This window comes from Colias croceus, chromosome 24 (assembly GCF_905220415.1).
Source record: "Colias croceus chromosome 24, ilColCroc2.1".
NCBI classification, from domain to species: domain Eukaryota; kingdom Metazoa; phylum Arthropoda; class Insecta; order Lepidoptera; family Pieridae; genus Colias; species Colias croceus.
This window is the reverse complement of record NC_059560.1, coordinates 5411977-5426686: the sequence shown is the minus strand read 5'-3', so window position 1 is coordinate 5426686 and position 14710 is coordinate 5411977. Positions and strand designations below refer to the sequence as shown.

Here is a 14710-nt window from a genome sequence, read left to right as displayed (position 1 = left end):
TGAAAAAGTAGTTCATATAAATTTTAATATAATCCAGGTCACAAAACATTTCACTGAATAATTTTAATTTACAAATGAAAGTCTAGTCATAAATTGTTATTTAATCAATGATAATAAAAATATTTTACTATTTATTTAACTAAAAACGATTAATTATTTAGCAAATGTAAATAATCAATAAAAAAATAATCGTAGTTTACTGCCAGGAATACTAATTATTATTACAATGGAATTATAGAAAAACAAATTTCCTAACATACTCGTAGCACCAAAATAAGACTTACTGTGATAAACCATCCAAAATTCGTACGCGTCCTTCTAGAACAAAATTCCAATCGAGCCCTTGCAACCATAGCCTTGTAACCTTACAAATCGATCAATTAGAATAATTCAGTATCGATTACATAAAACGCACTATTACCTCACATATCATCCGTGAAACACATGGATAGCAAGTACACGCGTCAAGTGCACGAATTAAAATAATTTCGTCCGTGCTAGTTAAGACGACCGCCTTAAGGTTCACTTTACGTCCGGTTGCCCGGAGTGGGGTGAGACACTTAAAACACACGACTTTATACACCGTAGCCACACTTTGTGCTAAGCTTTCTTAGGGGTAGTAAACAAACATGCGGTCGTACGCAATTGCCCTATTTCTGATAGCCGCAGCGCGGGCTATGCCTGCGCTGGAGAAAGATAATGAACCGAACGTGGTCGGCAACGTTCTGGGCGTCGTCAAGGAGTGTTTCGACGGCGACGTGTCCTTGTGCCTGAAGGTGTGTGGAGTGCTAGTGTATCTGTGATCAGTGTTTGTGGATTTTACTAAGTTTATTCTTTGGTTGCAGGAGAAAGCGTTGAAGTATGTGGAGACGATATCGTCTGCGCGGGAGATGAACCTCGCTGAGGGGGTGACGCTGTTAGGTACTGGGTCGCCGAGGTCTGCGAGGGCGTACGAGCCCTTGGCTGATGAGCCAAAAGCTAGAGAAGCCCAGGTCGAGTCCAGGCTTGTGGATATCGCAGCTGAATTCCTGGAGAACCATGTGATTGAATTCCGTATGCCATCGTCTGCTGTAGAAGGCATGAAGCGGTCTCTTGAAGAAGGTATGTATATCAATCATATCATAATTAATTACCACCGAAAACGCTTAAAAATTTGCCGCATCACTGCGTTATAAAACGGTTTCTATCAAATACGCAAGTCATATACTCTCACTATAATTTTATGGAATTTGCGCTTACATAACGTTCAAAATATATAATTTATAACATAATTTCAAAAAAAGTAAAAGTCAATTTATTTATCGGGTCGAAATGTTACTCAATACTTTTATGGTCGAAACTGTAACGAATGATTACGTTTTTGGTCAAGTTCAAAGCAATTTATTGCTTGCTTTTATTTATTTTGTTGTAACAAACCGTGTGATAGTAACTTCTCTTTTTTTAAATACCTAGTTAGATAGTTATCTATTCCAAATAAATGAGGTATTTAGAGAAGTGTATTAAATGTAAAGTTAAAAGGCAATACTTATAAAATCGTAAACTAATTGTAAAATAAATATCCTTACTATATTTGCAAAATGACAACTACAAAGTTCTTAATTAATTGTCATAATAATATTATATTTTTTTTACATAAACTGATTTATTAAAGTTTAACACTAAAACTCTTCCAAAGAAAAACTAAACCATACTTCTATCCAATAATTGGACTAGAAAAAAATATATAATAATATTGCATTTAGCTAAATTAAATTGATCAAAATATATGAAATATCATCTGATGTTATTTCAACTATAACATTACTATTAAATTCTAAATAAAGAAACATAAAAAAGTGAAATTGAATACATAAAATATACACAAAGTCATGAGCTGAAACTAGTTTAAAATAACATGTCGTCATTACTTATTATAATAAGTGTCTGAATCTTCATGTCCGTTCTCATCTCAAAAACAACTTTTACTTTTAATGTGAGAGTTGATATCTTATATAGCTTATTCGATCTACCAAAATTACCTTTCACGCGACTTTTGATTAATAGATCATCTAATAGAAAATTAATAGAAGTTACATATAAATTAAGGATAGTTTCAACTTCTTTTACTCCTGATTTTCATTCATGAAAATAGCAAGTCTTCAATTGTGTTTGTCGATCGTTAAATGGCAATTTTATCAAAATGTCCCGCCCAAAAGTTAACACATTTTATATTATGTTCAAATATTAGCATTACCTATTCATAATTTTGTTGATAAAACGTCTAATATAATTTCTAAAATATATAAAAATTCTCTACCAGTTAAACAGACAGACAATCAGATAGAATAACTTTCACATTTAATTTCGTAATTGTTACTGTAGATTCATCTTAAAGCAATTAATTAAAAAATATATAAATCCATGTACTTTTATGTAAAAGTTTATGTATTCAATTTCACAATTTTCTCTGAATTAAGAAATGTTCCTTAATTCAGAGAAAATTGTGGAAGATCTTAACGTAAAATATCAGGAATCTCACTTTTTTACAAACTTAATTATTATAATAATGGAGATATACGGTTTAATGTTGCTGCAAAATATTATATATCCCTTTGGACCTTTATATTCCATGCATTGCATGTGAATCGTTTTCCATAAAACTTTGTAATTATAAACAATTTTTATAACCCTTCATACTAACTCAATATAACAGAAACTCAATATAACAGAAGATCTCTAGAACATAAAACTCAATGAATATCACGCACCAATTGATAAAAATTAGCATTCTCTTCATGATCATTAATTTTTAACTTTATTATTAACTAGCTTACCGCCCGCGGCTTCGCCAGCTTTGTCTAAAACCTAGTAAATTATATACTAAAACCTTCCTCTTGAATCACTCTATCTATTAAAAAAACCGCATCAAAATCCGTTGCGTAGTTTTAAAGATTTAAGCATACAAAGGGACATAGGGACAGAGAAAGCACCTTGTTTTATACTATGTAGTGATAGGAATACCTTAGTTTAATTACCAGTTATACAATAACGAGTGCCTAATAACAATCAATCATGAACCAAATCATTCATTCAATATTAAAAGTACCAATTGAGATACCCAACCAAGCAAATATTTTTAAACACCAAAGCGTAGAATGTATCTATATAATTTGTACCTTACTAAGTGGTGTTTTCATTCCACTTATCTAGCGGAAACCTACTTACTTCATTACCCATTATGGTCAGTAAAATGTTTTGTATGTTTTGCTCGTTGGAAATTAACATTGAACTCAGAGATAGTTATCTTATTTTATAATTTACATATAAAAATAAAATATATTCACTCATTTAAACTAATATTATAAAGAGGAAAGTTTTGTAATTATGTATGTATGAATGTATGGTTTTCAGGCATAAACTACTGGACCGATTTCAAAAATTCTTTCACCATTAGAAAATCGGAACGGGAACTATGCGGGTTTTTCTTTGAAAACGCGGGCGAGGCCGTAGGCGGAAAGCTAGTGTTATATACAATTAATTAAGATTAAAGAAACTCCTTTTGTAATTATAAATGCTAGTTTTTCAAGAATATTAAATGCAATTTTATTTAAAGTCAATCTTCTAAAACATCTCAAACTAACGACGGAATTAATAATTATAAATCTCCTTCAATCAAATAATAAGCATTAAAACTAACCTCAAAATAATATATCAAATAAAGCATAAAAAAGTAAAGAATAACATAAAAATTTGTTCAAATAATATATTCAAACTTATTAATAAAAAGCACAATAATGGATCAAGAAAGTAGTAGTACTACATAGTTACACCCATTTAGCATCAAGAGATCCTGCCTTTGCTTTCAGAACAGGTTTCCTTCCTTGTCAATAAGATTGGCCACTCCTATAAGAAAGTTCTCTCAATATGGATGTACGTAGGAATGCTTATCGGATCTCTTGTTCCATATGTATTTCTTGATGATGAGTAATATCAATGATTCATCATACATTTACACCGAATTTAAGTTCAATAATTTATAAGATAAGTAAAGAGTCTGTAGGTCTCTAGATAATATTATAAGACAAAAACGTCGCCAATTTGAATCAACGACAGCTTCACGTGCAATATTTATTTTAAGTCAGGTCTGATGACGAATTTAAACTACAGTTCATTTCCAAAACCAAAAAGGAATCGACTTAATATTCAAATACAATGAACACATTCACACACGTACTAGACCGTCCTAAATTCTTGATAAATAAATATTTTCATAGCGTACGATATAAAATTTAAATCGCAAACAAACAATTAGCTGCACATATTGAATACTCAAGTTCATGATGAACAGGTTGCGAATACAAAAATATTCACCCAATTATGAAACTGGTTTATGAATTTGGAATAGAATGCCAATACGCATCATTTACTTTCCCTTATGGTGATATCCTACGCATGTATTAAGTACACATTGTTCGCAAATACTTTTTTTCTGACCTTACGCAAATACGGAATAAAGAAAAACGAGCCTTTTACCAGAATTTTTTTTTATAAATGATCCTACCATCACTTCTATTCTCTTTTACTTTCGATCCTCAATCGTCAATTCATGTGGTTCATAATGATTGTTATCTCAAATTATCTTAAACGTTCACAATTAAAATCAAACAATTAACATCCAATAAAACTCGCAATAACACATAACTTTCTATTTACTACTGCGATTTAATTTAACGGTGGAAATTTATCGCGCCATCAATCTTAACTACGTTGTTCATTAAAGTATAAACAAATTGCATTTTTCTTTTACATTATTTAATTTGTTTGTTTCTTAATTACAGCTCGTGGCAAGAAGAAGAAGTTGAAGCAGCTCCTCCCTCTCCTGGCTCTCGCTAAACTGAAGATCATGGCCCTCATTCCTCTGTTCTTGGGTATCATTGCGTTCGCCGCTGCAAAGGCCGTCCTCCTTGCCAAGGTCGCCCTTCTCGTTGCCGGTATCATCGCTCTGAAGAAACTCCTAGCTAGCAAGCACCATGAAACCAGCTACGAAGTCGTAGCCCATCCTCACCATGAAGAACATTACGCAAGCAGTGGCCATGGATGGGGCAGATCAATCGACGAAGCGCAAAACTTAGCTTACGCCGGCCATATTAAGTCAGATTAAGGGAGTCGCACAAGGACCAGTTCTTGGTACTTAATTGTTCTTAATGTATGCAAATGAAAAATGCGATATGTGACATGCAAGCGAAACGAGTTATTTATTATTAGATGTAAGCATATTTATTGTGAACTAGTATGTAAACCCTTTGTAAGGGTCGTAACGAAGTTCGTTACAGTTGTTTTTGTTTTCAATAATATGTTCTGAGTTTGTATGGTCCCCTCGTTGTACTATATTAGTATATTTTTCACACTCTATACGGTATCCGTATTTGTGTATTTGTTATAAACAAATATTTAAGATACTTGATACATATTATCTACTTATTTCTACTTTAATTTACTTCTATAGCTATTTTGTGATCTAGTCCTATAAGTTCTTAGATATGTATATGTAATATATTATACCTATTATTATATTTGTATGTGTTCATGTAGATATTATTTTTATGTGTATATTTTGTAAATATTGTATATTTTATGTACAATTATATATGTATCACTTTCATAACTCTGAGTATCCGAATTTATGTATAATAATGCATCGTTATGATATTTCGCCTCATTCATTTCTTATAATAATTATGTAAAATGATTATTATTTATATTATCATCTTAATATTTATCATTCATCTTTATTGCGATTCATTCCCTATTTATTTATTCTTTATTTTCTTGAATCGAAACTAGAAACCTCTCAAACGCCAAAGGAGAAGTTTATTTATAATATTATGCATATTATGACAACAATACCGTATTATATATTTTATTATCTATATATTTATCGTTATTACAAACCGATTCGTACAAATAAAGAACTGAAGATTAAATTGTTGTTTCCTTGTCTTCCTTTTGTTTATATTATGGTCTACTTCTTTTAATTTGATTATTTCTCTACATCCCATATAAATTATTTTTTTAGAATATTTTAAAGTAATTTATTACAGCTCTACTTTTCAAATATTTTATTTGCGGTGTGACATCAATATAAATAAATATATAAATATAAATATTTCGGGACAATTTTCACACACGACACGATCTGATCCCATACTAAGCTTTCGCTTGTGTTATGGAAACCAGACGGCTGATAAACATACATGTATATAATTTTAAATAAATGCTTATAATATAGATAATTAACACCCAGACACAGAGCAAACAGCTATGTTCATCACACAAACATTTGGCCCGGGTGGGAATCGAACCCACGACCTCTGGCTTGGAAGGCAGGGCCACTACCAACCAAGCCAACCGGTCAGTCAATAATATTAAATTAATATGTAGCTGAGTATTTTCGTAATAAACGTAACTACTGTATTAATTTTCATAGGAGATTTTGAAATTAAATATTTCTTTTATAGTACCTACTTGATAATCATAATGAAAAATCTATCATATTATATTATCTAGTAACCAAAACAAGTTTAACGAACTGCATGTTTATCGACTATGTGCTCTAAGTTCTTCACAGTGAGAACAGAATTGTTTAATCTGTGAGGATGATGGTGATAAATAATGAAGGAAATTTTAATTGCGATAACAAAGCAGCATAAAAATAAACAAAAGTAGACAAAACGATATCATAGATTTTCTGCGAAATGTAGATAACAAAACGCAGTTATAAGCTTTCAAATAAAATTTATTCTCAAACTTCAGTATCATCCTCACCATCTGGATGCATGGCGATCTAATACAGTGCGATTCTCCTGAGATTATTTGCCAAGAGCAACATCGTTGTGGAATGAATTACCATCTGAGGTGTTTCCAAGTGTCTTAGATAACGAAATCTTCAAAAAAGGGGTATATAAATATCTTAAAGGCCGGCAACACATTCGCGGTGCCCCTGACAACGCGAAAATGCTAATGGGCGGCGGGCATCACTTTTCGGTGACCTGCCCGCTCGCCAGCCAGCTCAACTTTAAAAAAATCCTTGAGAAAGTTGTTGACGCATGAAAGTAGAACCAAAGGGTCCTGGGATCGATTCTCGGTGGAGGCGAGTAGGCTAATCACCTACTTGTACTTAAAGAATATCGAACAGTGAAACAGATGCATGCATAATGCATCTGCCCCTTACCCTACTAGTGGACACGGGACTTCACTATAAATTATTGCATTACAAACTTAGTCAAATATAACCTTATAAATCACTAAGATTAGTTAGATTACATCAAGGGATTTGTAAATTGCTTTATCGACGAGTACATAATGATTGTATATAAGCTAATGCAAAAACAAGCGTCAACCGTGATGAATTTAGTTATAATTTTTACTTTTTAGATAACAGTCCAAATATTATTATTAGGATAAAAATATAAAAATCAGATAAGAACTTGATTTGTAACGATAATGGTCCGGGAGCCAGAAGCAGATTTTATGACCAAGTTCCTCTCAAGCGATAATTAGTAAAATGCATCAAAGTATAGTATTATGAAGCCTCGTGAACGTCAGCTGGAGCTCGGTTGGGGGGATGAGCGGTTGTAGCCTCCCACGCACGTAAGAAAAAAAAGTATATTCATTCATTTCCTCTCAGCTAAAAATTTGTCAAATTGTAGCTAACCCAATATCTCAACGAAAAATAATAATCAGCTGGTTACAGCATGGTGTATTATACGTCAGCTGGTGTCTCGAATATAATGAGACATTAACAAAATCATCGAGATACGTGGAATTCCATCAACATAAGTCCCCGTAAAAGATAAGTAATAACTTTATTAATTATATATTATACTATTATTTTTTTAATAATTATAGTTAACTAATGTTTTTAGTGGGTTATTTCATATTTGTTACACTTTTAGGTAGTTATGTGAATTTGATGATATGATAGTTATTTTTAAATGCAGTTTATAATATTTGTAAAAACATGTTTACCGATGTGGCTGAATGTACGTAGTACCCCGATCATGCGCACAACTAACCACCTCCAAGTACCTTATTACTATCTATATTATGCTAGCGTGTGTTGCTTGAATTTTTAAAAATAACGATAATAATTAAAGATACGTCATTTCATCTCAGATGAAAATTTGTGAGCTGATTGTTAATATACTGATGCGATAAATAAAAAAAATCAGCTAGCAATAATTCGAGGAAAACCTAGTCAGTTGATGCATATAAATTGGCAATAGATGCTTCTGTCTAACTCCTATGTAATAACTTTCAAAGTATCAGCTGACGGTTTTTCCACCAAGATACCGCCAGCTGACCTATATATATATCCACAGTTACATATAAGCTATCATCAGGTAAATTTTTGTTTGAGAGGAAATCACGGAAAATAATTTTATTTTTTTCATGTTCGAGACACCAGCTGACGTATAATACACCATGTTGTAACCAGCTGATTATTTTTTTTCGTTGAGATATTGGGTTAGCTACAATTTGACAAATTTTTAGCTGAGAGGAAATGAATGAATGTATTTTTTTTTCCTACGTGCGTGGGAGGCTACAACCGCTCACCCCCCCCAACCGAGCGCCAGCTGACGTTCACGAGGCTTTATAATACTATACTCTGATGCGTCTGACGAATTATCTCTTGAGAGGAAATAATTAACCAAATTTGCACCTGGCTCCCTAACCATAAATAAATTTATTTACATACACACCTAATTTTATTCATGCCATGAGCAATTTCTTCCCTTCCGATAAATTTTGAATGGTTTAAATAAATTTAGATTTTTTTTTATATCCTGGGTAGCAACCAAGATTTTTTTAATATCCACACAGAATGCGTTTTATTTTTCGCCAAAGCTTTGATGACGCTACGACTCTAGATCATTAAGTAGTACCAGCAGTATGGTTATTGGTTTTTATTTAATTATAATAAGTATTATAATAATGCGAAATTAATTAGAAATAAAATATTAAGCTTTTGCATAGCTTCTATCACGGGCCTTGAGCCTGAGAAATTCCGTAACGAAAAAACCCCACGCTCGCCACTCCGAGGCGGAGTGAAGGCATAACATGCAATAGCTACCGCGGCAGTCCCCGAGTGCCACACATCTTTTTTTTCGTTTATATTTTCATTGAAAAATAACAACTACAGAGTTATCTTAGACGGATGCTCTCTGATTCATTCATATGTATTATGACATTTCAAAAGCTTGCAAGCAAGCTGTATAATTATTTGAATAAACAAATATTTGGTTGTGAGTTTCATAATGTCCTGAATACGTATCCGCATACATGGACTACATGACTAATACTCCCTTTGTCATACTAACACAGAATTTGCATATGATGTAAAGAGAAGAAGGGCTCAATTTTATGCTTGGCTTTTATTTATTTATTCAGATCAAAATATGGATAAAAACCCATGGCGGATTGTCGTGTAAAAACCACAGGACAGTTCTTTGGCATATTATGATATATGATGTAGTTAGATATAAGTTACATATTATGTAATATTGACATGATGTTAAAAGAGCAACTATGGAGTTTCTTGCCGATTCTTCTCCATAGATACTGCTTTCCGAATCGGTGGTAAATGTTAAAAATAATTATGTAATGACGATTCGAAAGTGCTACTAAATAGTAGTCTAATTGAATAAATGAATGTTTGAGTTTGAGTTTGAGTTTGAATAATAGTCGTACAATTCAAAATTCTCTTCTTTACGCCGAAACGATTAACCCGATTTGGATAAAATTTGGCACGAAGATAGTATGAAACCTGAAAAATTGCATAGGATAGATTTCATCCTGGAAATTTTACGGGAATGGGAACTATGCTATTTCAGCTAAGCTAGTGTATAATAATAAAATATATTACGTGACTTTAGTCAGAAAAAACTGACCAAAACTAATGCGTGTGGTAATAGGAGTATCATTATAGGTTGTACCTGTAAGTATTACAACACATTACACCTTACATTACAACTTTCTTTGTTTGGGAGTCACGTTTGAGTGTAGGGTAGCCAAACGTTTGGTTATTTATGTATTAGCTCCTACTAATTTTGTAAATATTCGATATAGGACATTGGTTAAATAATATTTTATGTAATATAATTACGCCATATGTGATGTTAATATTCATTTTTTCCTTATTTCGGTTGCCTGATAGAGATTATTATTTTATAGTGATCAAGCCAACCTCTCCACACTTAATTATAGCTATTAATTAGCAAAATTAAATCTTAAACAAAATATATACCACGCGTAAAATGTAGCGAGCAAGGTCTAAGAGAAAAAAAAATGTGTGCGTGTACTAGTGTACACACGTAAGAAGTGAAACTTCTTTATGACCTTATTTTTCAAAAAATAATTTACTATATGCAACTTTACAGAAATACGTCGAATCACGCGTGGTAAGGATAAGAAAAAGATGGCGCGTAACGGAAAAATATCACGCGTAACGAAAAAATGTTACACTAAATTTTTTCCAACCCCGATAAAGAAGTTTCACTTAAAAAAAAAAAACTCTTAAATAAATTTGTCTCTATATTATTAATGTCCTGGCACTAAACATGGTCACCCTACACCCATAACCGGAATTATAGGCCTCGTGGGTGCATCAATGCGCTTGTTTAACATACCATGACCTTATAAGTAAGTACTTATAAAATATATGAGACGCGTATCCGAATTGCTATTACGGCACGAATTTGCGACGTCTTTTAAATTCGCAGCGGAGATCTTATAATTGTATAGAGAAAATATAGGTGATAAATGTAATTGATTGTACGAATATATACACGTATCCTATTGCTATTACAACATAAAGCACTTTGCGGATGCGTCTTTGAAATTCGCAGCTGAAATTTTATAATTTTGTACAGAAAATCTAATTATGAAAGAAAATTTATGACGAGGTACGAAAATATTATCTTACATGATCCTTTTAATTTGTCGTGTTGTGGTCGTGTTTGTAATTTTTGTGTATTCATATTTGTTATTTGATTCAGTTAAATCTGATAATGGTATTTGATTTTAATATTAGATTATTAGATACTTTCAATCTAATCAAATCTATCAATAAGTAGGGGCCAAAAGTCTCTAATTCTATAAGTATAGTAACAGGAGTTGTATTGTATTTGTAGGAAAATATTTAAAAAATACACCTTAATACTATTGAAAATTTAAAAGAAAATAATACCCATATTTTGAACGACATTAATAGGCTCTGATATTCTTATATTATTAAGTACGAGTAGGTACATAAATCACATTGAATATGGACAATGAAGCAACTGAGCTCTCTCCTATCGAAGTATCATTGTTTGAGCAGTGTCAATAGAGCTTACAGCATGCTTACAGTTTAATAAACTTTTTAATATTCATTGTTATTTTAGTCTTGGAGGGACAAACAAAATCACATTTTATAAATAAGACAATAAAGTCGATATTTGGTTACAGTGACAATAAATGACTGTCGAAATAAAATATCATGTAGATGGTAACATTGCAAGCAGTATTCAATCGTCAAAAGGTCGATTATAAATTGTCACTGTTCGCAGAAATTATTTTCTAACCAAAGATTCAAAATCCACTTTAAGAAAATAGGCAGGAATAAATATTATAATTTAGGTACCTTCTAAAAGTTGGGCAAAGAAAATGTAATAATACTTCATCAGTTTACATACCAAACGTTTTGCCATAAGAAATGCATAGGATTAGAACTTCTACGATCTATTTATTATAGTTCTATACTACCTACATACCATACTTATATTATACAGAAATTAGGACGAGCTTTTCAATCTCACGATAAAACAGGCGATCTTTCAAAGCTGATTGTTTGTCCTGAAAATTTGTGTACGCTGTTCATTTCATAAATATTCACAAATGAATCTTTTTATAGCCACACATTGCACAAATTCAAAGGACTCTATTGTCAGTTATTTTGCTAATTTCATACCAACCATTTGCAATGCCACCATACATTGAATAACATACCAATATAACATAGCTATTACCAATATCCATACTTAATATTATAAATGCGAAAGTAACTCTGTCTGTCTGTCTGTTACTTAATCACGCCTAAACTACTGAACCAATTTTCATGAAATTTTGTATTGAGATATTTTGATAGCCGAGAATGGACATAGGCTACTTTTTATCTCGGGAAAATGACGCAATCCCGGAAATCCCACGGGAACGGGAATTATGCGGGTTTTTCTTCAACTGCGCGGGCGAAGCCGCGGGTGGAAACCTAGTATACTATAAATGACGTATCATATACCCAGAAGTGAAAACAAAAGTAATCGACTATTAAATCCGTGAAGATGCAAATTATATAATTGGGCTGTTTACATTCAAGATCTAGCCATACATGTACACTTTCGCTGGAGTGTTATGACTCCAAACTGTCTAATCATTTCTATGGAATACAAATGTTAATTTTAGCGGCATTATGTGGAGCAATTATTTGGAAAGCTATTGATTGAAGCCGTTATACATTTACATGTTTGTTCATTGAATAGTTGATGTTTGAGTCGAATTTAGTAACACCTTTTATTGAATTGTTGATGTTTTATTTGAATTAACTAACACCTATAGACTATAGTAACGTTTAAGTTTATTAATGATAGTAAAATAGGCGACGAAATGGAAGCAAAGTTATTTATACAATATACCTAATTACAATTAAAACAAAATAATTACATATTTGTGAGATTTTGTGCGCGAATGTTCAATGATTGAGGAAATTTTGTAAGGGAATTTTTTGATAATGTTCGTCCTAAAGCTTACTTCTTACCTCAGAGTGTTTGTATTAAACCGTTGAAAATAATCTTGTGATCGATTTAAGAATTTTAATATATTTATGTATCTCTCTCTATAAAATGTTTATTGTACATATCTTTAACATTAATTTAATTTCTAAATATTTATCGATAAAAAGGAAAGTAATATGGAATTCTATTTTATACGTTACGCTTTTTTATTATTTCGGTTGCATAAAGCATTTAAATTTATTCACAAAGTTTATATTCATTATGAATTAAGAATATTAATTATGACACGAATTATTTAAATAGCGATACAGGAAAACCGTGAACAAAATTTATTCAGATATTAAGTAACGAAGTGTCAAAAATAAATTAATAATGTTTCACTTAAATATGTTAATCGGTTCGTTAATTCTTATCATCATAAAATATTAATTTCACTTAAGATGATGTAATTGTTTTAAAAGTACTTTTATTACACATGTTTTTATTACGACAATTAAAACTGTTTTCTCACTTTTTATACTGTTTTAATTGAAATCACAAATAGATTGCAGGTTAAAAAACTTCGGCAAAATACTATTCTACTCGATTCAATTAGTATTAAAAAACAACGACTGTTATGTTTATGATTGATTTATAATAACATTTAAAAATTGATATCTTGACTTTCTTAGAAAAAACATCCGCATATTTTTGCTCAAACCATTCAAGCAATGGTTGAAAGATAGTAATGGTAATTAGACACTTTGTTTAGATTTAGTTTGGTTTAGACAGTTTTGCTATAATAAAAGGACTTTATTAAAGCAAACATTTATACAGAGGGGAACACGATTAAGTTATTCTAATCCTCCTTCTAAAGTAATAAATTTCCCAATGCTTAAACCTGTCATTTTATAAGTTTAATTTGTAGGCGCAAATATATGAATTTTAATCATATTATACGTTCAGAAATACAACTGCAATTTGTTGTTACGCTGAGAATTGTATTTTAATAGGTATTATAATATTATAATAATTGAAATAAATTAAATCTATATAATATATATAAAACTCAAAGGTGACTGATATAGTGATCTATCAACGCACAGCCCAAACCACTGGACGTATCAGGCTGAAATTTGGGTAGGCGTCGATGAAAGTATGTACCATGAAAAATTATTTCCACGCAGGTGAAGCTGCGGGCAACAGCTAGTCTTTTATGATCATTACCTCATTTTTATAAGTTACATTAAAAGGTATCGTTTTGAATAAAAATAGCACATAAAATTTGACACAAAATAGGTCATATAATATTTGCTTGGTACATTGTATAAAATAAATACTGTTAACTATTTGTGAATCGTGGTTTGACCCACAATGTTCAATCACCTGTACATTGTTATAATATGATTGGTTTGGTTTAAACTAAACATTACTCGGTTCAAAAATTTAATATTATATAAAGGAATATAAGATAAAGGATAATAATATAAGATATTAATAATCAATAATACGTCTAGTTTGTGTTTTGTAGAACAGAGAAGTAAAAGCTCTGCTTTATTATATTACAACGGATTTTAGCTCTTAATAATTAATTAGTCTACAGTAATTATCGTACTAATATGTCGCATGTATAAAGGACAAAAAAATATCTGACAAAAATTGTGTTTAAGACCCGTACTGTTTTCATATATGTGGGGATGGTGTAAATAAAAAGCCAAAATCGCCCAATCGATTTATTTCCCAGACACCGGTTACATATCAAAAATACATTTCAACAATCCTCCATTACAATTAAGTACATCGTACCAAAAAACACACAGTCAAGTCATCGACAACCAAAAATCTACAGTCTACAGATAACATATCCACAGATTAAATAATAGAAAAACACAGACTAAAAATAAAACTAGTAATCATGAAAT

General features: G+C 31.4%; 1 protein-coding gene across 1 annotated transcript; it reads left to right on the top strand.

The window, feature by feature from the left end:
* Positions 1–581: 581 nt before the first annotated feature.
* On the top strand, positions 582–5963 carry LOC123702711. Its single transcript, XM_045650496.1, has 3 exons — positions 582–776; positions 846–1101; positions 4818–5963. The coding sequence occupies exons 1-3, from the start codon at positions 630–632 to the stop codon at positions 5138–5140; spliced, it is 726 nt and encodes a 241-aa protein (XP_045506452.1). The 5' UTR covers positions 582–629; the 3' UTR covers positions 5141–5963.
* The last annotated feature ends 8747 nt before the right edge of the window (positions 5964–14710 follow it).

Excerpts from the sequence above, each read along its gene's own strand:
- LOC123702711 (XM_045650496.1), top strand. The coding sequence starts at position 630 with ATGCGGTCGTACGCAATTGCCCTATTTCTGATAGCCGCAGCGCGGGCT. Across the intron at positions 777-845 it reads ACGTGTCCTTGTGCCTGAAG|GAGAAAGCGTTGAAGTATGT; the intron begins GTGTGTGGAGTG and ends CTTTGGTTGCAG. Across the intron at positions 1,102-4,817 it reads GAAGCGGTCTCTTGAAGAAG|CTCGTGGCAAGAAGAAGAAG; the intron begins GTATGTATATCA and ends TCTTAATTACAG.